General features: G+C 42.1%; 1 protein-coding gene across 2 annotated transcripts in view; it reads right to left on the bottom strand.

Moving 5' to 3' along the window:
* tmem135 (transmembrane protein 135) overlaps positions 1-24,858 on the bottom strand; it is a 568,932-nt gene extending 544,074 nt beyond the window's left edge. For both annotated transcript variants that reach the window (XM_068033973.1, XM_068033974.1), the window contains exons 1-3: positions 24,681-24,858; positions 6,800-6,927; positions 4,187-4,279 (exon numbers count right to left, since the gene is read on the bottom strand). In XM_068033973.1, coding sequence (XP_067890074.1) covers positions 4,187-4,279; positions 6,800-6,927; positions 24,681-24,821 — 362 coding nt within the window. In that variant the 5' untranslated portion in view covers positions 24,822-24,858. The remainder of the gene's footprint in view (positions 1-4,186; positions 4,280-6,799; positions 6,928-24,680) is intronic.
* Between the last annotated feature and the right edge of the window lie 239 nt (positions 24,859-25,097).

The following is a 25,097-nucleotide window of genomic DNA, read 5'->3' as shown; positions in this document are numbered from 1 at the left end:
ATCAGCTCGTGCAAGAAGTAGGTACCATATAACAATAATCATGGACAGAAAGTGGTCTGAACAAGTTTTAATCATCTATGAGGGTTGGAGGAGAATTTTCCAGATTTTTTTTTCCCCTAATTGGCCTGAGTTAGCTTCTGATTTTGTTTTTGCCTCTCCCAATAGGTTACATGGCTTCCAGGCAAATCTGATCATCAGTCAAACATATGGCAAATGCTGCTCATCAACATTTGAAGTAAAAATATAATTGCAGCCTAGTCCTGTAGTTCCTGAATTTTCTCTCTTCCCCAAAATAGGCATTTTAAGAATTTTTAAATTAACATTTAGAGACTAAGGTGCTATGAAACATTTGTTGCATTTGGCTCTCCTAGTAAAATTAGAAATAAAACAGTAGCTTTGAAAGAAGTAGAATCTATAATTAAGAGTATTTCTTTCTAAAAATGGCAAGCGCCTCCATTTCTCCAATCATTCCCAACAACTGAGTGCTATTTTTGACAAATGAGACATGCCACTTGAATTTGCACGTGTAACATAAATAATTTTCTGCTAACACTACATCGAAAAAGCCACAACTTTATTACAGTTGCTTAACAGCAATGTATTTATTTTAAGAAAGTTAATGTGCATATAATACATTGCCCTGAAAGACAGCAGAGATGCCTTGCTCAGCACAAACATTTCAATCACAAAAACTAATGCTGCATTATACTGGAGAACTACCTCCTGAAATTGTTCTGCATTACTGGCTACTGCTCCTATAGAAATTACAACATCTATATTGCAGGGCTATTTCTACAGCAGGTAGATTTTCAAAATGACTACACAAGCTTATATATGAGCAGTTGTAAATCACAAACATTTTTCTAGAGAAGTAACTTCCTCAATGACCAGTTGCAGGCCATTGATAGTGAAACCAGCTGGCTGACCGGTACTGAAGCACTTTGTGTACTAGAGCCACTTGGTCCACTAAGCAGGAATAAGATCAGGCTTATCATGACCAATCCTTGGGCCTCATCTCGAAAGACAATAGATATGCGCCTGGAGGTGGTCAGTGGTTTGTGAAGATCAGGCTTACCATGACCAATATGCTGCCATTATTCACTAGCTAGACTTAAAACACAAAGAATGGACACTTGGAGAAGAAAAAGGACAGACAGAAGATTGGAAAATTAATTAAAATTTTTAATCAAACTTAAAATGTGAAATATTTTTAGTCTTAGGAGGAATATGTACTAAATCGTAGCACACAAGTATGCTAGACAGTTGCAATACTAACCTGCAAGATTAAATGTCATGTTATAAAATGTTACATTTTAATCTTACTGAAAAGTGTCACCAATTAAATAATTTGTTTTGATACAAGCAGCTACCCAGACTTCCAATGAGTTAAGCTCAATAGGGGCTTGGTCAGCACAGGAAAGATAAACAGTTTCACCACACTGCTCCAACATGACCGGGTTGTTGCTCCCTAATCGGGGAAAAAGCCTCCAAAGCTAGCTTGCAGCAAGAGTCCAAGTGTTAAAGATATGCATCTTGCCTCCAAAATGGACAATATATCATGGGAGGTAAAGGTAATGTAAAACAAAGATAACAAAATGGTTACTATGAAAGATTATGGCAGGGAAAGAAACAAGCAGAGCAGCAGTAATTTTTCAAAGCCTTTTAATTTCTGAAAAAAATTCTCAAGTACATATTTTAATACAACATTGTAGAAACCAAGCTATTCTTAACATCTTAGTAGAATTATTGCTATATTATTCACATTTCTTCCACTTCAGCATATGATGTGAACTTTAAACAACTCGTGCAGTGGAAGAATTCAAGTAGTACCAGAATTCTAATGACTTTAAAGGTTGAAGCAGTTGAACCACTGATCTAAACTTGGCCAAACTCCAACCTGAAGTTGTTTTAGTGCAAACAAAAAGTAGCCTGCTTAAACTGAGCTTTACAGGACTGCTGTACCAAACGTTTTTAAGTTCACATTCAGTTAGCACTCAGTCCATTTTAATTGCCAAATTCCATTTCTTTTTTTAAAACAGAACCATGACTGGCCTCATGTGATTTAACATGGGGAGCTGGTGGTGTAGTGGTAATATCACTAAACTAGTAATCCAGAAGTCCAGGATAATGTCTGGAGACATGGGTTCAAATCCCACCACAGCAGCCGGAGGAGTTTAAATTCAATTATTTAATAAAAATCTGGAATTGAAAGCTAGTGTCAGTCAGATTCATGACATCATTACTATCATCGATTGTCATAAAAATCCATCTGGTTCACTAATGTCCTTTAGGGAAGAAAATCTGCTGTCCTTACCTGCTCTGGCCTACATGAGATTCCAGACCCACAACAATGTGGTTGACTCTTAACTGCCCTCTGAAATGGCCTAGCAAGCCACTCAGTTGTCAAGGGCAATTAGGGATGGGCAACAAATGCTGACCTTGCCAGGGACACCCACATCCCATGAAAGAATTTTTTAAAAATTGAATTTTGGTTTCTCTTGCAAAACAGGTACAGATAATAATGTTCCCTTTTCTCCCATTGTACCTGTGTATGGAACCTTATATGGAACTTGAAATTGGCCTGCTGTCAATGTATGATCTTTCCTTGTACTTTGGAAAATCATAATCAGCACTAAAAGATCAAACTTTCTGTTCAATCTATGTGATCTGGCATTGCTCCCTTACCACAGTATAGCTTTAAATAATTCTGACTTTTCTTATCACCACTGCCCCTTTTTTTCTCTATCACCACGTTACCATCCCCTCTGCTGATTATACATAATGAATCTATTCCAAAATGACCACATAACAGACAAACTGTTCCACAGGCATTGATTCAGTAACCATGTTTAAATATGCCAAGTTTGGACACTGTTGGTTACACTGTATTTCGGTTATTCAACCCACAATGGAAGCAAAACTTTTAAGAATGCAGTTTGAGATGATAAACAGAAAAAGGACATAAAATGTTCAGACAAATGAAAAAAAAAATCAAATAGGAATAACACTTCCAAATGCAAGCTCAAGAATACAAATTAAACTATTAATTTTAAAAGTGAGATTTCAATTTTTTTCATTCATAGTGCTTAAAAATACTTTATTAGTAATTTAGAGTAAGGATTTGTTTTATATACCGTCTTCACATTTGAAGATGAATGAGTTACTTACTGCCTAGATGCCAGCCTTACTAAGAGCATTTTTCTTTTCCTAAATTTCTGTATGTTGTAAACTGTAAACATCAAGGTACTTATTCTGGCGAGTTGTACTAATTCCAGGTAGTATGCTGGCATAGCTGAGTAGATGGAAAAGCAGGAAAGCAAATTTTCTAATTTTGTTAGGAAGACTTTGATTAAACCAGCAATTGAGAATATAGGGGCTGAAAACAGCCAATCTCACAAGCCTCTTACAACAGGGATAGAGAATTATTCTCTTTACAAGAAAGTACCCTGTAATAATAATTAGAAGAGGAGGATGCACAGTACGCAAAACCACCCAATTAACATCTGAATTTAAGGGTGCAAGATTTAGACAAAATGTGATAGTGCAGACATGCATAGTGGATTCAATCCACATTACACTCAGGAGTGTGTGACAGCTTTCCTAATGGCTCAGCAAGCTTATCCTGAGAGCAACTCAACACATCCCAGGATTCCTGCTGAGTTGCCCGATCTCAGATCAGATGCTCATAGGAATGCTACAATTGCCTCAGCACCCCTGGGTAGAGAGAGGAAAATAGGCCAGAGTTTCCAATCCTTTCTGCTAACCAACTCCTCCTGCCATAAGAACACATGTCGACATCAGCTGATGTCTTACACAGCTGAACAGTCTGCTGACACTCACCTATCATCACACATGATCTGAGTGAGCTAAATTCACCAGAGCAACCAGCAGCAAGGAGGAAAAGCTTCCAGGATAGGAGATGGGAGAAAGTTGTCAAGAAGAAAGTGGGAAAAATACACAATGATGCAAACGGAGCTAAAACACAAAAGCGAAAAAGTCTTTCACAGCATTAATATTCCTTGATGAGCACAACCATTCAAAAATGTTGTGTATTCGATATTTCAGAATACCATTGTAATATTTTTATTTTAAGAAAGAGACTGCAAACAGGCGCAGGTATCATAAGCACTTTACACCTTTGTACATCAAGCACTGGTTTATAGGAACAGCTATTTCAAAAAATTACCTGCTTTTCCTCTCAATCAGAATAGCCAAATAGGAAGCAGGCAAAGCTGCGCCAAATCCTGCAGACCACATGTAGAATTTCCCAAGAAGTTTCCTGGATTTGGAGAAAAAAAAAGCCAACACTTAAACTAGCTTTATTAGCAATGTTAGATAATCTATCTTGACTCCACAGCCATACCGATTACCAGAATTAAATAAAAATGAAGAACATGAGAATTGCAAGCTCCTGTCTAGCTGCCAAGTGAAAGTTCACAAAAGCCTCTGCTGGTTGGGCTTTGTTACTTGCAAAGCTACAACTTCTCCTTAATTCTATAGCCAAAGGATAAATATGACTTACTAAAATATACGCAAAACACATTTTATGCAGCAAGATTTTACATTTGTTCATGAATGATTTCATGAGTGAAAAATGTATTGTTTTGCTAAAAGTTTATAACAACTAATGCAATACCACTGAATTCCATGATCGACAATTAGCATAAAAATATATGGTAAACCAAGATATAAAGTAATGGTTAATGTAAACCAAACTAGTTTTTTTTTAAATTACATATCCTTTTCAACAAGACTAAACATTCCCCCTATTCTTTCCTGAGGGTAGTCATTCATGCTGGGGGAATGGGTCCCATGCAATTGGCAAGCTTTTTGCACCTCCCCCAAGGGGTCATTCTTCACAAACAAGCCTAGACAATAAACACACATCAGCAAGCTATTTTATCATAATGGCCCCCACTGGCCAGCCTAATCCTATCTCACCCAACCTCCATAGTCTGCTGACACTTACAATCAAGTTTAGACATGAAGAATGACCATAAAGGTACAAAAGTACAATGAGCGCTCATCGAGCTAATACACTGCAGTTTGAGTCAACATCCTTGGTAGGAGGGAAAAGAGAAGGAGGATGGAAGAAATATTCAAAGTAGAAAAAAAGGCAGCATGTTCAGGTTAGCTAAAGACTCACTTCATTTAACTGTGTTATTTTAAAGCTGTATGATGCCACAACTGTACATCCCAAAATAACCTGAACTTGGAAAAAATATAGCACCCATTTTAGGCTCCCATTGTAATGGTCATGGTAAGCCAGAGGAAATGCTATTTAAAAAAAAAAGACATCATGCATAATATTTTACTGTACGGATGTGGTAACCTGATGTCCCTTCAAGGCCACAAGGTCCAATTGCTGCACTTTCCCAAGGTCAATTAGATACCAATTTCTCAGGCACATTTTAAGATCAATAAGAAGCCGGAAGAATCTTTCTTGCTTTAAGAAGCATGATATTGAAATTTTCACATGCCACAAACACACACACGAGCGAGGGGCTGGGGGGGGGGGGCCGCACAAGCAGGGGGGCCACGCCCACGCGAATGAGGTGTCGAGGAGGGGGCAGTGCACACACAAGACAGCGAAGGACGCTGGCGTACATTGGGAGCGACGCAGGCACGCGGGATAACAAGGGTCTTGGCGCAACATTAGATAAATTATATCATATGCCTATTGCAATACACAAACTTAAATATGTACAAAACATACCAAGTATAGCAGGAACTGGCTGCCAGTATTACATTCTGCAGCTAAGAATAGGCAACTTAATACTATGCCAACTTGACTGTATTATATGTGAAGCTTCTCAATGTCTGTAACCTCCTCCAGCCCCAAAACCCTCAGAGCTCTGCAATCCTGCAATTTTGGACTCATGTAACTCCAATTTCCTTTGTCCCTCCAACAGCAGCTGTCCCTTCAGCTGCCTTGGCTCTAAGCTCTACAATTCTTTCCCTAAACCTCTCGGCATCTCTACCTCTCATCTTTAAGGTAGATCCTTAAAACCTACTTCTTCGACCAAGCTTTTGGGAACTTGTCCTAATATAATAGTTCAGTGCCACATTTTGTATGAGAGCCCTCCTGTGAAGCACCTTGGGATGTTATACTATGTAAATGGTGCTATATAAATGCAAGTTGTTGGTGCATGTACAGAAATATTTGAGCCAGTGTACAGAAATATTTGAGCCAGTGTACAGAAATATTTGAGCCAGTGTTTTATTTCTCCTTTACCTCATTTTTCTTTCGAAAATCAGTAATAGGTATTCATATTTACTGTGCAGGGTCAGAATTTTAGCTAAATGGCCAACATACAAAAATCAAGGCATCACCCTTATAATGTATCATGGCATTTGATACAATTTAGAACAGAGGGAGTTCTTGCAACAGAATTGAGATGATCCAAAGTACTGGTAATGTCTGAATGTCAGTCACTCCACTTGTACTTTTACACTCACTCACTCAACCACAAGCAGCAAACACAGCCACTGAAATCAAAATAAATTTCACTTGCTCCGTTTAAACACATTGCTTCTTATTTCAATGGAGGTAGAGAATGTAGGTCACATTAACTAAGTAGCATGCAGCATAGTGCACAAACAAGTGCATTTAACACATTTCCAACAAGTTTAATAGGCACTATTTGGCTCCACTTGTAAAACTATCATTTTAATGCAGCAATTGCCTGTAACTGATTGGACATAACAAAGTATTGTAAAGCACATGAATAAAGCTTGTGACAACTTCATGACAGATCCTGCAAAATCAATGTCATCTGTGGATTAGTAAACCCCTCACCTGAGGATACAGAAAAACATTATGTAGAAGCCACCATTTGCAGTAAGAAACGAGGTCGACTGGAGGATCTCTGGAAGCAGTTTGTGAATGTAGTAGTCTAACTTCCGCCTTCGAAGAATTGCTGCAATCTAAAACAAACATGGTATGATTTCTTTTTTAAAACATGACAGAAATTGAGAATAAGGTGCATTCACTGATGTCATATCTGATTCTTTTTATTACTACATTGTTTAGCCTTCATGAAATTGTAAGTAACATCTTTCAGGTTCATCCATAACAGTAACAAAAATAATGTTCTTAAAAACTTCAGATTAAACATAAATGAAATAGATTAATGTCAATATAACTGGTACTTTCCTGTTAAACTCATTCACGGGCAAACATTCCCAAAATAAAGGGTGCACAGTAGTTTGTGAACAAAGGAGCAAAGTCAGCAATATGCTTCAACAATCCATCTTTACTGAGATGTTGTTGTGGCAATTAAACCAGGAAATAAGCTAGTCCAAGGCAAATACAGAAGAAATAAAACAAGGATGCATTATAATTCCGCGCAGTTAGAAGTATTTTGTAAATTAAATATATTAACAAAAACTGTATTTTTGCTAAGTTACAGTGGGAAAACACTGGACAAACAATAGCCCATCTACTTCTACCCATGTGATTACACTTTAGGCAACCACAGCCACACAATACTGGAGAGTTAGACAAAATGACTTAACTGGCAGTACTCATACATAAACCCACATGTTTGGTTGCAAGTGTTGCATCGGGATTTGTACAATTAATGACACAGACAAAGCAAGAAAATTAGCACATTGTTTGATGGAAATATTAAACCAAGTTTTTGCCAGCTCATCTATGATTACAATTAAATATCTAGCAACGTTGAAGGATTCATAGGATCATTCAGATAGAATCACTTCTATGCCATGCTTCTTTTCTAATTCAGCCGAGGTTAAAACAAGATTGGGTGACCGCTTTGCGGAACACCTCCCCTCAGTCCATAAGCATGACCCCAAACTTCCGGTTGCTGGCCATTTCAACACACCCCCCTGCTCTCATGCTCACATCTCTGTCCTGGGATTGCTGCAGTGTTCCAGTGAACATCAACGCAAGCTTGAGGAACAGTACCTCATTTACCGATTAGGCACACTACAGCCTGCCAGACTAAACATTGAGTTCAATAATTTCAGAGCATGACGGGCCCCCTTTTTATGCTTAGTTATTTTTACTTTTTTTCTTTTTCCTTTTTTATTTGGTTATTTTATTTTAGGTTTTTCAGTTGGTTTAGTTTGTTTCCACTGTGCTTACCCACTGTTTTTTTTTTAATGTGGTTTTTTACGATTGTGCTTGGAGTGCTCTGTACTTTACAGTCACTCACACCCTCTCTGTACTAACGCTTTGTCTTTCAGCACACCATTAACATGCCGTTCGCCTTTGTTCCATGACCTTCCGGTCAGTTATTCTCTGAGACTCTGTCCTATCAACACCTTCACCTTTGTTGCCTCTTGCCCCACCCCCACTTCACTTGCTTAAAACCTTTTACATTTCTAATATTGGTCAGTTCTGAAGGGGGGTCTCTGACCTGAAACATTAACTCTGCTTCTCTCTGCACAGATGCTGCCAGACCTGCTGAGTATTTCTAGCATTTCTTGTTTTTATTTCAGATTTCCAGCATCTACAGTATTTTGCTTTTATTAAAACATTGCACATGTAGCTACAAGGTTTTCATCCTTCCATTGGACCAGAAGCTACAAGTTAAGTTAAAGTGAAGGAAGAAAGACATTCTAAAAAGAGACTTAATTCTCTTCATTCAAAAATACTGTCACTTTATTAATGACGCAATTTTTTTTTAAATCAGTTAATCTAATGTTTTTAATATAGAACATACGTCATGATAGGGTGTCATAGAATCAAACCTCCTTCAAAATCTGTTGTAACTATTCCATTATATCATTAGCCTGACATCTAAGAGCAACATATTAGTTGGGGCTCTTGGCTGCAGCTAAAAAAAGAAGTGTCTCGTCTATTCCTCTGACCATGAAATCCCCTATTACTACTGCACTTCATTCTTCTACAATGTTTCCCCCCACCCACTCCTGCCCAATCCTTCTTGGCAACCACCTGCTCCATGATGTCAAGTTGCATTTGCCCTACTCCAAACTGTTAGAATTTTCTTATAAATCCAGGACACCTCTCCCAATTCAGGACTCTCAGTCACTTTACTGTCTCCTCTTCCTACCACAATGTATGGTCACCCACTTCCGTTCCTCATTAACTCACTTCTACCGGCAGGAGGTGCCTGCTTATGGATGTCGTGAAAGAACAAGAACTGGTCAGAATTTGATGCCCCTCATGATCAAAAAGTCCATTAGCATTAACTGAGTTGTCTCTCAAATGAAGAATCGCTACTTCAACAATATACTGGAGGATGCCCATGTGAACCTTACCCAAGGAAGGAGTGAACACCTTCAGGGAAAGTGTTTGGGGGGGCTGAACAAAGAACAGTAGAGCACAGGAACAGGCCATTCTGCCCTCCAAGCCTGCGCTGATCTTGATGCCTGCCTAAACTAAAACCTTCTGCACTTCCGAGGACCGTATCCCTCTATTCCCTTCCTATTCATGTATTTGTCAAGATGCCTCTTAAATGTCGCTATCGTACCTGCTTCCACCACCTCCCCTGGCAGCAAGTTCCAGGCACTCACCACCCTCTGTGTAAAGAACTTGCCTCACACATCCCCTCTAAACTTTGCCCCTCTCACCTTAAACCTATGTCCCCTAGTAACTGACTCTTCCACCCTGGGAAAAAGCTTCTGACTATCCACTCTGTCCATGCCACTCATAACTTTGTAAACCTCTATCATGTCATCCCTCCACCTCCGTCGTTCCAGTGAAAACAATCCGAGTTTATCCAACCTCTCCTCACAGCTAATGCCCTCCAGACCGGGCAACATCCTGGTAAATTTCTCCAAAGCCTCCACGTCCTTCTGGTAGTGTGGCGACCAGAATTGCACGCAATATTCTAAGTGTGGCCTAACTAAAGTTCTGTACAGCTGCAACATGACTCGCTAATTTTTATACTCTATGCCCCGACCGATGAAGGCAAGCATGCAGTATGCCTTCTTGACTATCTTATCCACCTGCGTTGCCACTTTCAGTGACCTGTGGACCTGTACGCCCAAATCTCTCTGCCTGTCAATACTCCTAAGGGTTCTGCCATTCCACCTGCGTTGCCACTTTCAGTGACCTGTGGACCTGTACGCCCAAATCTCTCTGCCTGTCAATACTCCTAAGGGTTCTGCCATTTACTGTATACTTCCCACCTGCATTAGACCTTCCAAAATGCATTACCTCACATTTTTCCAGATTAAACTCCATCTGCCATTTCTCTGCCCAAGTCTCCAACCGATCAAAATCCTGCTGTATCCTCTGACAATCCTCATCACTATCCGCATCTCCACCAACCTTTGTGTCGTCCGCAAACTTACTAATCAGACCAGCTACATTTTCCTCCAAATCATTTATATATACTACAAGCAGCAAAGGTCCCAGCACTGATCCCTGCGGAACACCACTAGTCACAGCCCTCCATTCAGAAAAGCACCCTTCCACTGCTACCCTCTGTCTTCTGTGACAGAGCCAGTTCTGTATCCATCTTGCCAGCTCACCTCGGATCCCGTGTGACTTCACCTTTTGTACCAGTCTGCCATGAGGGACCTTGTCAAAGGCTTTACTGAAGTCCATATAGATAACATCCACTGCCCTTCCTTCATCAATCATCTTCATCACTTCCTCAAAAAACTCAATCAAATTAGTGAGACACGACCTCCCCTTCACAAAACCATGCTGCCTCTCACTAATAAGTTTGTTTGTTGCCAAATGGGAGTAAATCCTGTCTTGGGTGGAAAGAACATTGGCTGAAAAAGGACAGATTGTTTTAATGAAGTTACAGACTTGGTGAAAAGTGAATAAATGGACAAGACTGCCTGCAATACATATTTTAACCTTGATCCAAAGCGATCTTTATGCCTTGATTTTCAAAACTAGACTAGTAGCTTCAATTCAGAAGTGAAGTTGAGTTTGAATTAAAAATGCATCCAGAATTATTCTTCACTCGTTTCAGGTCAGAAAGAGAAATTCAACAGTTGAGGCAATTTAAAGTATAGTACAAGTACTTGTAAAATGCTGGATGAAGTCAGAAGAGAAAAGTAAACCTGGAAGGGAGAGCACCACAAACATATTCCAAGGCCTATTCCTGAAGACAAAAATATTTCCAATATATACTAGTTCAACTGTGTGGTAATGCCCAAAATGTGAACAAACAGAAATGGCACAATTGCTATGCAAGACTTTGCTATATAAACTATTACAAGCACATACTATAATCCTCAAAAAAGTTGAATCAAAGTATGGCTGCAGCAGTAATTCTAAACTGAGCAATGCTTTGTTAAGTATAGAACAACTAATTCCAAAACCAAGTTATTATTCGGCGCATGGCAACCATTTTATCCTGGATAGGAGTAATGATAATTCATTACCTAAACCTGCCCTGTTCAGCCCTTAATTTCACTGGGATAATCCAAGAGTTAAATGAATCCTTTTAATTGAGTTGGTTAATGTGAATTAACTCAAGCGCTACATTATGTATCACATATAAAATCCCTATGAACAAACCTACATCTCAATCCAGTATTCCCAAACATTGATCGTTAAGATTCATTTCTGCCAAATAATTTTCTGTCCGCCACAATAGTACAACCTACTCAGTTGCTTCCAACATTGAATCACTTTAGAACTGTGAAGAGAAGTTAGTTTTGCTGTTCTGTTCTAACTTTCCATGCAGTCAGGAAGCACCCACCACCTAAAAACAGCACCTTGGGCCAACAAATAGTGGGATGCCATGTACGATATGACTATATTCAAGGAGGTTGAGAATTGAACACAGTTTTTATAGTGTCCAGTGACTCGCATATAATTTGATATATGTAACAGGGTTTTTGGAGTCAGCAGCTTCTTCCTAATCTTCTGTTCCAGCTAAACCGAATGCTATTGCACGAGCATTAAATTTATAATCGGAGTTGCTTTAACTGATCAACTTAAATTCACTTTCCAGCCTCGAGTCTCCCCTATCAAATCTCAGGATTCCATTCATCCCACTATGGAGCATTTGATTAATATCTTGTGTTCACTGTTTAGAGAGGCATCTCTTGTGTGGCATCAAATGTTACCTCTTCCCAACACCCCGCAGGCTGAATTTAGCTCCAAATACCATGGAAAGCGATAATTTTGAGAAAATGGAGTTCATATTCAGTTTTCACTAACATACTTTGACATACTACTGTTCTAGGCTACATCTTGTTGAGTCACACTGATATCATCTTGATGAGACTGTCTACAGTAGTTGAAGAATTGAATCTCTTAAGTGATTGATTGGCCTGACCACTCCCCAATCCAATCATTACAATTTTGGTGCTTGATTTCTTTTTTTCCTGTGGTAGCTGGCTGTTGCACTTACAAGTCTTAGAAAGTATTCCACTTCAGTGTTTCTCCTTTTATCGATTCAAGGTACAGAATTGTGGCAAGTTTGTTATGTGTCACTAACTTCTTCTGCAGGTATATCAATAGACAGTATTTGGGATTCCAATACCTTCCACATTGCAGTTCATCGTGTTTATTGGTTTAAATTGTAATTCTGGTGTTCTGCTGATTAACTGTGTATTACCTGGAATTTCTCATTGTTGTCTCTTCGCCAATTGTAATTATTACTGCACCTCTATTTTCCAGTGCTGTTTTATGCACCATTAAATCTTGATGCTATTTTGAAATTGGTGTAATCTGCCACAAATTTTCATTTCCCTTCCCTCCTGACTAGAATGATTCATACTAGTGTACGGTTTCATGGATGCTGAGAGTTCTCCGCTACCCTATTTAAGTAGATTTTCATTATATGTGAGCCATAGCAATGAGTGTCAGCAGGCTATTTATACATTCGACACAACACAGCCAAACCCAAACCTATACCTACCTCACAAGAGAAAGTGGATGTTCAGCAGTCAGGCACAGGTACCTTAGCTGATTTTAACCTTTCACAGCCAGAGATACAGAAGCTACATTAAACCCTTGCGATTACCCAGCTAAGATCAGCTAATTCACCTCAGGCCAAGGATCAAAATAGGGAGCTTTGTATGGCTCAGTATCTCACTACTTGCCCCATGAGCCATCAGACGAATCTTAGATTTGTAGTTAAGATAAACTGTTGGGTGATACCAGGGAAATCACATCAATTTTTAACGTCAATTATGAGTACATTTCAAACCTATCTTCTTCATAAACAAAAATAATCACTGTTGAGGGATCTATAATTGGCTTTAACATCAAGCTGAGGGAAGAAATAACTCAGGCAAGCTCCTGATCCAATACCCTTGCTAGATGTTTGCATGTGTGATCTGGGCTCAGATGTAATGGAACTCCAACATTTATCAGCAAATGACCATTTACTGGAACTTGTCATTGTTTACATCCTGGAGGGATGTCTCCACTCATGAATGTCTTGAGATGGCTTTGAATGTCTTGCTAATGAAAGCAATGTCAATCAATAGGGCAAGCCCACATGTTGGGTAAAGGCTAATTAGACATGCGTCTCCACTTTGATGCCTTGGAATGTGAAAGGCGTTGAAATGCAAATGGTGGCTTCTATTTTTAGCTGTGGAAAAGTCTTTGCAAAAGTTGAATGTAATATTCCAACTTTTTTTTTTAAGTTTAATGTGGGTTTCCAATCGATGGTCGTACCCAAAGACAAACGATAAATTGGAAGTAGGAAACCAAATTGATCTCTTTAAAAACTTAAATACAGGTTTTCTTGTGGTTTCACTGCTGGAGTACTAACATGCCCACATTCAAGGCCAGTACCTTGCTACACCAGAGTGAAGTAACTTGGGACAGGTTAAATGGCCAATCTATTGAAGAGTTGAGGAATGCAGCTTAGCATTTCGAGATTACATCCAAAAATGAGGGAACCTGAAATCCTAAAACTTGTAGCCAGCCATTTTGCACTTGAACCTGAGGACTCAAACAAGTTTAGAGTCAGAAACAGACAGGGTAATGTTAACTAAGATACAACTATAAGAGAGGAGACTAGAGTTAGAATTCCAAGAAAAAGGAGAAAGAACTTTCCAGAGAGAGAAAGAGGAGTGCATCAGGAAAGGGAAAAAGAAAGAGCTTTCCAGAAGGAGGAGGAGGAAAGGGAGTTAAGGCGGCTGGAACTAACTAGGGGAGACCCAATACACCCAGCAATACACCTCCCGTCTAGTGAGGGAGCTACACCTAGCTCTGGACCAGGTGCTGAGCTCTTAAAGTTCTCCCAGCTGATTCCAATGTTCAATGAGGGGGATGTGGAAGCATTTTTCATCACTTTTGAAAAGCTTGCAAAAAAGCTGAAATAGCCAGCCAAGAGCTGAATGTTAGTATTGCAAAGCAAACTAACAGGAAAAGCTCATAAGGTTTATTCACTGTTGCCAGATGAGAGCTCATCAGATTATGAGATGACTAAAAATGCTATCCTGGGCGCATATGAGCTAGTACCGGAGGTGTACTGCCAAAAATTCCGAACACTTTGAAAGCAGCCTGAACAAACTTACCTCGAGTTTGAAAGAGTTAAGCAGCTTACTTTTGACCGTGGATATGGACACACAAGATACAGCCCACATATGAAAACCTCAGAGCGGTGATCCTTCTCGAGGAATTTAAAAACTCACTTACCCTTCCCATTAAAACCCACATAGAGGAACAAAACGTTCCAATAGCCAGGCAGGCAGCAATCCCGCCTGATGAGTTAATGCTTTGCACACAAGCCCTTGCCAAGTGAAACCCTTCCCTAGTCACCCCCACAAACACGAAAAGGATAACAGGTGGCAGTAGGAGCCTGAACAGTTATGGGAGAGAAGGGAAAGCTGGACACACAGGGGCCCTCCTCAAGCCAAAAAGGATGGTTCTGAGAGCAGGAGCAATGCCCGAAAACCTGTGTTTTTCCATTGTAACAAGGCAGGTCACCTTCAAGTTGACTGCTGAAAATTATGGGGCGAAACCTGCAGGATTAATCAGGGCACACCAGACCAGTGCAGACCTGATGGAAAGTACAGCAGAGCAGGCTGTGGCAGCAAGACCCAGTAAATCTATCACTGAGAGTGTGACAAAACCTAACAAAATCTCTGAAAGTTACCAGGATTTTGTGTTCCAAGGAAAAGTAACCCCATAGCCCTCGCGCGAGGCAAGCAAACCCATAATCATACTTAGGGATACAGGGACCACCCAATCCCTTCTGCTGAAAAAGGTATGACCTTTCCCGCAGAGAGTGTATTGTATGCTAGCGTGCTAATGAATGGTATCGGAGGAAAGTATACACCCATACCTATATACCGGGTGCACCTGGAGTGCGACTTTGTTTCGAACCGGTAACCGTGGGGATTGTCCCTAGTCTACCGGTGGATGGGGTTGACCTGCTCCTGGGTAATGTTCTGGTGGGGGAAAAGGTGGTTGTCTCCCCAGTGGTGTTAGAGAGACCGAAAAAGGTCAGGGAGACAGCAGTTGCAGGAAAGTCCCTGGCATTTTCCCTGACTATGGTGGCTCAGCCCATGGTCAAACAAACTCCAACAGAGATTGTTGAACTGGCACTGCAGACAGATGACCCTACTGTCTGGTTTTCTGAAACCTTCTTTGGGAAGTTAGAGGACCCAAAGAATGGGGTAAACAGGTCTTCCATGGTCAAGGCTCAGCAAGCCAACCCAGTATTAAAAAAAGTTAGCCTAGGCTGCCCAAACCAAAGCTGAAGCAGAGGAAGTCCTAAAAAAGTTAGCCTAGGCTGCCCAAACCAAAGCCGAAGCAGAGGAAGTCCTAGAGTGCTACTACTTAAAGGATGAGGTGATGAGGAAGTGGCGACCTCCTCACAGATCTGCAGATGAAGAATGGACAGTGGTTCACCAGATAGTGGTGCTGCCGAGGTACCATAAGGCAATCGTAAGAATAGGCCACAAACTTCCAATGGCTAGACAAGTCAGGAAACGAAAGACCCAAGCCTGCATAAGACAGCATTTTGACTGGTTAAAACTCCACAAAGATGTGGTGGAGTTCAGTAAAACTTGTCACATGTGCCAGGTTATGGGGAAGCCCCAACCTGCAATAAAACCTGCACCTTTAATTCCCATACCGACTTTTGGGGAACCCTCAGCAGCATTCTGGTGGATTGTGTAGGACAAAAGGAAGCTACCAGTATCTTCTCACCATTATGGATGTAGCTACCCGATTCCCAGAGGCCATTCCCCCAAGAACAATCTCTGCCAAGGTAACCCAATTTTTTACCCAATATGGGCTGCCTGCTGAGATCCAGTCGGATCAGGGTACAAACTTCATGTCTGGGATCTTTCAAAAAGTCATGGATAATCTGAGCATAACCCAGCTAAAGTACCACCCACAGTCACAAGGGGCTTTGGAACAGTACCACCAGACCCTAAAGACAATGATAAGGGCATACTGCTAAGCATACCCTCACAACTGGGACAAAGGGCTGGGATTTCTCCTGTTTGCCACCAGGAACTCGCCCAATGAGTCCACTGGTTTTAGTCCCTTTGAATTAGTTTATGGACACGAGGTGAGAGGTCCTCTAAACTAATCAAGGAGAGGTTTTTGGGACACAGGGATGAGTCTTTCATGTTAGACTACATCTCCATGTTCTGGGAGCAGCCCATGAAAGCCTGTGCAGTGGCTCAGGAGCAGCTATAAACCTCCCAGACAGCTATGAAAAGGCCGGCAGGTAAACATGCCAAGGGCAGAACATTTCAGCCTGGAGACCACGTGCTAGTACTACTCCCAATTCGGGATAAACCCCTGAAAACCCCGGTTCAGTGGCCCATACACAGTAACAAAAAGGATTAGCCAGGTAAATTATTTAATTGACACCCCAAACTGAAGGAAAAAGCAAAGGCTGTGCCACAGAAACATGTTAAAACATTATCACAGTCGGGATGGGGACAACGAAACCCAGGTCTGTCAGGCAGTTAGGACCGAGGACGACAAAAAAGACAGAGCACAAGTTAGAGGGGGGCCTGGAGGGTTCCCAAATCAAACCCCCTACTGTCCGGTTAGCCAACACCAGAATATTAGAACAAGTGGACACCACGATATCATACTGAAATGCAGGACAAAGGAACACCCTACAAAGGCTGCTAACAACATTTACAGAAATCTGCAGGGACAAGGAAAGTTCTCAAAAGGGCAGGCCAAAAGTGAGGGAGATGCCTCACCTAGTCGAAGTGCCGCAGTGGAATGTAGTTAAAGCTGGACAGACACATTAGAGCAGTAATGTCCCAGAGGACATGGGGCAGATCGGAAAAAAAACCCTCCCCACAACAAAGGGAAAAGAGAAGGGAAAATGCCCTAAAGTAAACAGCACCTGTGCAACTCATCAGAAAACTAAAAGTGAAGTTAGTGTGGATCTCCCCACTGAAGAACCTAATGATCAGTCCCAAATCCAAACCGAACCAAACCCAACAATTTCAATTCAGAACTCAGCAAGTACAAGGGCCCAGAGGAAATTCCAGACACCTCACAGGGACTAAAAAACAATTTCTTACCCACTGGCACTATAAAGAGAAAATTATCAAGGTGCTGGAACCTGAATGGTTAAAGCCATGTGTTGCAGAAACAGCAGTTGAAGGGTTAAAGCTTGTACATACAAGAGATAAAAACAAGAAATGCTGGAATCACTCAGCAGGTCTGGCAGCATCTGTGGAAAGAGAAGCAGAGTTAACGTTTCGGGTCAGTGACCCTTCTTCGGAACTGACAAATATTAGAAAAGTCACAGATTATAAGCAAGTGAGGTGGGGGTGGGGCAAGAGATAACAAAGGAGAAGGTGTAGATTGGACCAGGCCACATAGCTGACCAAAAGGTCACGGAGCAAAGGCAAACAATATGTTAATGGTGTGTTGAAAGACAAAGCATTAGTACAGATTAGGTGTAAATACACTGAATATTGAACAGCAGCAAGTGCAAACTCCCACAGCTACCTCGACTACACTTCTTCACACCCTACCTCCTGTAAGGACTCCATTCCATTCTCCCAGTTTCTCCGTCTCCGACGCATCTGCTCTGATGATGCTACCTTCCATGACGGTGCTTCTGATATGACCTTTTTCCTCAACCGAGGATTTCCCCCCACTGTGGTTGATAGGCCCTCAACCGTGTCCGACCCATTCCCCGCACCTCTACCCTCACCCCTTCCCCTCCCTCCCAGAACCTTGACAGGGTTCCCCTTGTCCTCACTTTTCATCCCACCAGCCTCCATATCCAAAGGATCATCCTCCGCCATTTTCGCCACCTCCAGCGTGATGCCACTACCAGTCGCATCTTCCCCTCCCTTCCCCTGTCAGCATTCCGAAGGGATCGTTCCCTCCGCGACACCCTGGTCCACTCCTCCATTACCCCCACCACCTCGTCCCCGTCCCAGGGCACCTTCCCCTGCAATCGCAGGAGGTGTAATACCTGCCCATTTACCTCCTCTCTCCTCACTATCCCAGGCCCCAAACACTCCTTTCAGGTGAAGCAGCGATTTACTTGTACTTCTTTCAATGTAGTATACTGTATTCGCTGCTCACAGTGTGGTCTCCTCTACATTGGGGAGACCAAGCGCAGACTGGGTGACCGCTTTGCGGAACATCTCCGCTCAATCCACAAGCAGGACGCTGAGCTTCCGGTTGCTTGCCATTTCAACACTCCCCCCTGCTCTCATGCTCACATCTCTGTCCTGGGATTGCTGCAGTGTTCCAGTGAACATCAACGCAAGCTCGAGGAACAGCATCTCATCTACCGATTAGGCACACTACAGCCTGCCGGACTGAACATTGAGTTCAATAATTTCAGAGCAAGACAGCCCCCCATTTTACTTTCATTTTTAGTTATTTTTTCTTCCTTGTTTTTACATTCTTTTTTACATTTTTTACAATCTTTCTTTTGCATTTATTTCATTTCATCTTAGTTTGTTCAGTTTGCTTACCCACTGTTTTTTTTCAGGTTTGCACTTGCTGCTGTTCAATATTCAGTGTATTTACACCTAATCTGTACTAATGCTTTGTCTTTCAACACACCATTAACATATTGTTTGCCTTTGCTCCGTGACCTTTTGGTCAGCTATGTGGCCTGGTCCAATCTACACCTTCTCCTTTGTTATCTCTTGCCCCACCCCCACCTCACTTGCTTATAATCTGTGACTTTTCTAATATTTGTCAGTTCCGAAGAAGGGTCACTGACCCGAAACGTTAACTCTGCTTCTCTTTCCACAGATGCTGCCAGACCTGCTGAGTGATTCCAGCATTTCTTGTTTTTATTTCAGATTTCCAGCATCCGCAGTATTTTGCTTTTACGTACAGGAGAACTTGCCAGAAGCAGTAATGGAAATTTGCATACTCCAAGCTTCACCAACAACCACATGTTTATTGAGATGAACATTCCCAGAGTACTACAAATTGATGCTGGTAAACTTTAAGCCCATTTGACAACAAATAACCCAAAAGAAATAAAAAATTTTAAATGGTACCTCATCCAAAGGAAGATTGCTGACAAAACTCCAAAAATTTAAACCACAGCCTAGCTATGGCAGAGAGAGTTTGAGAAGTAAGTGTTTGATAATGATGGCGTGTGTTCTTTTTTATCTACAAACTTGTAATGAAATGTTCCCATGCTCACATTGCATACTGCATGGGGTGGGGTGTCAAGAAAACCTGCTATGCCAAATGAGGATTTTTTAATTCATCGATTGGAAACCCACATTAAAAAGGAAAGTTGGAATATTACACTCAACTTTTACAAAGACTTTGCCACAGCTAAAAATAGCCACCTCCATTTGCATTTGAATACCTTTCACACCAAGGCATCAAAGTGGAGACACATGTCTGATTCGCCTTTACCCAAAACGCGGGCATGCCCTATTGATTGAACTACCTGAGACTTCTTTCATGAGAAAGACATTCAAAGCTTTCTTGAGGCATTCATAAGTGGAGACATCCCTCCAGGAGTATACAATGATACCACCTGAGAGGTTTCAGGCTTTAGACTTTGGACCTCATTAAAAACAAAGGGGATTGAGAGAACCATGTGACCATCTCCCCAGACTCTCTAAAACTGGGAGTTTTGTTACACACAGCAGACAAGCCAGAGACTCGCTGTACAGAAGCCAGAAAGGTTGTGTGTGTGTCTCTCTCTCCAGAAGACCTCATGCTGGCTGCGAGATCCAAGACAAAGACCCCAGGAAGGATACCCTCTGCTCAACTGTCTCTGAGAACAACTATCAACCCAGAACTTCAGGATCACAACTTCAGCCGGAAGACAACGGAATCACCCAACCCCACAGACTGTGTATTAATTTTTACTTATTCGGGACTCTAATCTAAGCCAAATTATTTCTTATCACTCTGTACTCTGTGTGTGTGAGATTCTCGTGTGCATACGTGAGTGAATGTGTAGTGTAATTTTAGTATTTTATCTAGATTTGGATATACAGCACTGAAACAGGCCCTTCGGCCCACCGAGTCTGTGCCGACCATTAACCACCCATTTATACTAATCCTACACTAATCCCATATTCCTACCACATCCTCACCTGTCCCTATATTCCCCTACCACCAACCTAGACTAGGGGCAATTTATAATGGCCAATTTACCTATCAACCTGCAAGTCTTTTGGCTGTGGGAGGAAACCGGAGCACCCGGAGGAAACCCACGCAGACACAAGGAGAACTTGCAAACTCCACACAGGCAGTACCCAGAATTGAACCCGGGTCGCTGGAGCTGTGAGGCTGCAGTGCTAACCACTGCGCCACTGTGCCGCCCCTTGATCTAGATCGGGTTTAGTTTTTTTTTCAAGTACAATAAACTCACCTCTTTCTTGTTTAAACTCAAGAAAACCTGTCTAATTGGCTCTTTATGATCACAACAAAGGTAAAAGGTAAAAAAACTCAATGAAGTGGTAAGCACAACCACTGTTTAAAAAGTAATAGACCATGTTGTGGTCAAACCAGGAGGACGACAAGAGGGGAGCTTTGTGACCCCCTCCTCAGCTAATCGCAAAAGGAATTTTGTTTTCCAAAATGTAATAAGGGATATGCAGCAAAGTGGTTACATGGAGTTAGGTTAACAACCAGCCATGATCTCACTGAATGGCAAACAAGTTCATGGAGCTAAACGTGCCTATTCCAGTTCCTATTAAAACCCTCCATATCCGTGCGCTTTCCCACTTCTAAACTTTTCAACTCTGGGTAGATTCCCATCCCTATGACAGATCTACTCTCCTAGTTTCATCAATTATACAGGCTTGCAGAATGGTCGCGAATCTGCTTGGCACAGGTACTAGTCTACAGTTCTAATTTAATTCCCAATTTGACCCCATCTTGTGTTCACCTCCCCCATCTGTACCCAAAAAAAACTACTTACTAAAAGTCTGAGCCCTTCAGCTACACAAAGTTCTTCCTCAGCAGCAAATTAACAGAACTCATGATAACTTCTGTAAGTGCACTGTCAACATGCCTTACCACAGTACGAACTCATACTGTACCAACTGATTGGTAATTCCACCAGTTGAAGCTATAAAACATCAGCAGCAACTGCTTGCCTCTATACCCAATCAAGGACACAAAAGCCTGAACATATGAGCACACGTTCCGATACCTGGTCTCCAGGTAATGCTTTCCAGCAAATGTCATTCAAAGCCTCAGAGTTTCCACATTAACTGTTTGACAGACATCTGCCTTGAGCAATAGTCAAGAAATTAGAGGAACGAGAGAACAGATGTGCTGTAAAGGATCACCTCCTGATTCCCCAAAGCCTCTCCACAACCTACAAGGCACAAATCAGAAGTGTGCTGTAATACTCTCAACTTGCCTGAGTGGTTGCAGCTGGAACAGTCAAGGAGCTTGACACTATCCAGGACAAAGCAGTCCACTTGATTGATACTTCATCCACTACCCTAAGCACTCACCTCTTCCATCACTGGCACTCTGTGGTTTCACTGTGTACTATCCACAGGATGCACTGCAGCAGCCTGCAAAAGCTTCATCGACTGTGTCTCCCAAGCCCGAGAACAAGGGCAACAGGTGCATGGCTACACTAACACTTCCAAACTCCACTGCAAGCCATTCACGGTCCTGCTATGGAAATATATTGCTGCCCTTCCATCATCATTGGGTCAAAATTTTGGAAATCTCTACCTAATGGACAGTATCTTCACCACACAGGCTGCAGTAGTTCAAGAAGGGACACCACCACCTTTTTAAGGGCAATTATGGATGGGCAATAAATGGCACCCTTGTCAACAACACCCACATCCTGAAAACAAACAAAAAATGCACAACCAATACAAGTACCTAGAAAAATATTTAACACTGAAGCATCTGATACAAGGAGGAAATTTTCAGGTGAAAAATAATGATGAGTTCTATAAATGGCAGTGCACTTGATTACTAAATAATGATTCAAAATGCACTATTCCATTAAAGGTCAAACAAAAGGATCCTCTTCTTGTTTCACTGTCATAACAGTGAACTACTACAAGTGACTTTTCCTCCACAAAATTTTCCTCCACACAAGATCAGGAGACAGGTTGTTCAACCTTTCCCATCTAACAGCGAAGTCCAAAGTACAGAAAGTCCTCATCAGGGAACTCCTCTTTGCTGACGATGCTGCTTTAACATCTCACACTGAAGAGAGTCTGCAGAGTCTCATCGACAGGTTTGCGACTGCCTGCAATGAATTTGGCCTAACCATCAGCCTCAAGAAAACGAACATCACGGGGCAGGACGTCAGAAATGCTCCATCCATCAATATTGGCAACCATGCTCTGGAAATGGTTCAAGAGTTCACCTACCTAGGCTCAACTATCACCAGTAACCTGTCTCTCGATGCAGAAATCAACAAGCGCATGGGAAAGGCTTCCACTGCTATGTCCAGAATGGCCAAGAGAGTGTTGGAAAATGGCGCACTGACACAGAACACAAAAGTCCGAGTGTATCAAGCCTGTGTCCTCAGTACTTTGCTTTGCTCTATGGCAGCGAGGCCTGGACAACGTATGTCAGCCAAGAGCGACGTCTCAATTCATTCCATCTTCGCTGCCTCCGGAGAATACTTGGCATCAGGTGGCAGGACCGTATCTCCAACACAGAAGTCCTCGAGACGGCCAACATCCCCAGCTTATACACACTACTGAGTCAGCGACGCTTGAGATGGCTTGGCCATGTGAGCCGCATGGAAGATGGCAGGATCCCCAAAGACACATTGTACAGCGAGCTCGCCACTGGTATCAGACCCACCGGCCGTCCATGTCTCTGCTTTAAAGACGTCTGCAAACGCGACATGAAATCCTGTGACATTGATCACAGGTCGTGGGAGTCAGTTGCCAGCGTTCGCCAGAGCTGGCGGGCAGCCATAAAGGCAGGGCTAAAGTGTGGCGAGTCGAAGAGACTTAGCAGTTGGCAGGAAAAAAGACAGAGGCGCAAGGGGAGAGCCAACTGTGTAACAGCCCCGACAAACAAACTTTTCTGCAGCACCTGTGGAAGAGCCTGTCACTCTAGAATTGGCCTGTATAGCCACTCCAGGTGCTGCTCCACACACCACTGACCACCTCCAGGCGCGTATCCATTGTCTCTCGAGATAAGGAGGCCAAAGACTAAGACTACATGTGACTAAGCTTAGAATACTGAAACATTCAAAATAGAAGTGGAGTGAAATACATACAGCACTGTTTAATTACTGAAATGTACAAAAAAAAGACTGTTGACATTTTGTGCGAGTACCAAGACCAAACAATCCTGTACTAATTACAAGTCTGCTTACAATATTTGGGCGGCACAGTGGCGCAGTGGTTAGCATCGCAGCCTCACAGCTCCAGCGACCCAGGTTCAGTTCTGGGTACTGCCTGTGTGGAGTTTGCAAGTTCTCCCTGTGACTGCGTGGGTTTCCGCCGGGTGCTCCGGTTTCCTCCCACAGCCAAAGACTTTCAGGTTGATAGGTAAATTGGCCATTGTAAATTGCCCCTAGTGTCGGTAGGTGGTAGGAGAATGGTGGGCATGTGGTCGGGAATATGGGATTAATGTAGGATTAGTATAAATGGGTGGTTGTTGGTCGGCACAGACGCGGTGGGCTGAAGGGCCTGTTTCAGTGCTGTATCTCTAAAAAAAAATAAATATTGGAAATAAGCAATAATGCAATTGTTTGTTATTAAAAAGGCTTCAGCCAACACAAAACAGCCCACAGATAAACAATTACACTACAACAGTTCATTTTCCATTGTCCAAAATCATTACATATTTACTGTACACATAACATTCACAATACTATAATATTTCAATAAAACAGTACACACATCCAGTTACATATCCTCTTTCCACCTGCCAGTGCCAGCTTTGGATTAAAACTTAAAGGAATGAACAGCAACATGGAACAAAAAAAAGTACTATATATGGGAACAAGATTATGTTGGCTAATATTTAATGAGATTGTACAGTGCTAGTTAAAGGTCATCTCTCCTAAGACAATTTTATTCCTACTACCTGATCACGTAATGCCTTACAGTTTTTTGTCGCGTTTAATGTTATTTTGAACTCAGCGCCTTCTACTTTTTTAATGGCAGTCCCGCTAGTGTTGTCGATTCAGTGAGGAGCTGGGAGAGTTTGTTAAAGTATGCAAGTCGCTTACTGAAGGTTTTAAAAAAAAGCCTCACTGCCCTTTTCCACCTCCGGAATCTGTTTCCTTTTGGATCCAGCAGGCCTCCCCCAACCCTCTGCTGCCAGTTGGGCCTTCCGCCTCTCTGCGCCCCGCTCTCTTACAGAGTGCAGCCGTACTCACGATGTATAGAGGCGCATAAATTTTCAGGGACTCTTCAAAAGCCCCAACAGTGACATGGACCGTGGACATGATGCAAGAGGTGCTCCATGTGTGACCAATCTCATAGCAGTTGTGCGGGATACTCTTACTGAAGGCAGCCATAGTGATGACGGAATCGCCAGCGCCACACGAGCGGTGCAAAGGTCAGCGGCGCTGGCGGAGGTTACTCCCGGTCAAATCCAGATAAAGCCCAAAGTCTCAGCGGTACAAGGAAGTTGCAGAAGGTGAGGTAGGAGGATAGACAGGGCAATGACAGAGGTGTGCAAGAAGTTCGATAAGGAGGGGTTTGCATTTATGTAGCGCCTTCTCCGCCTCAGAACAACCTATAGCGCGTCAGCTCCAATTGTTCAGATTTGAAAAGTAGAAACTATTGTTTTG

The sequence above is a fragment of the Heterodontus francisci genome, chromosome 6, assembly GCF_036365525.1.
Source record: "Heterodontus francisci isolate sHetFra1 chromosome 6, sHetFra1.hap1, whole genome shotgun sequence".
Taxonomy (NCBI): Eukaryota; Metazoa; Chordata; class Chondrichthyes; order Heterodontiformes; family Heterodontidae; genus Heterodontus; species Heterodontus francisci.
Note: the sequence above shows the minus strand (reverse complement) of the source record. Positions and strands in the feature narration are given on the sequence as shown.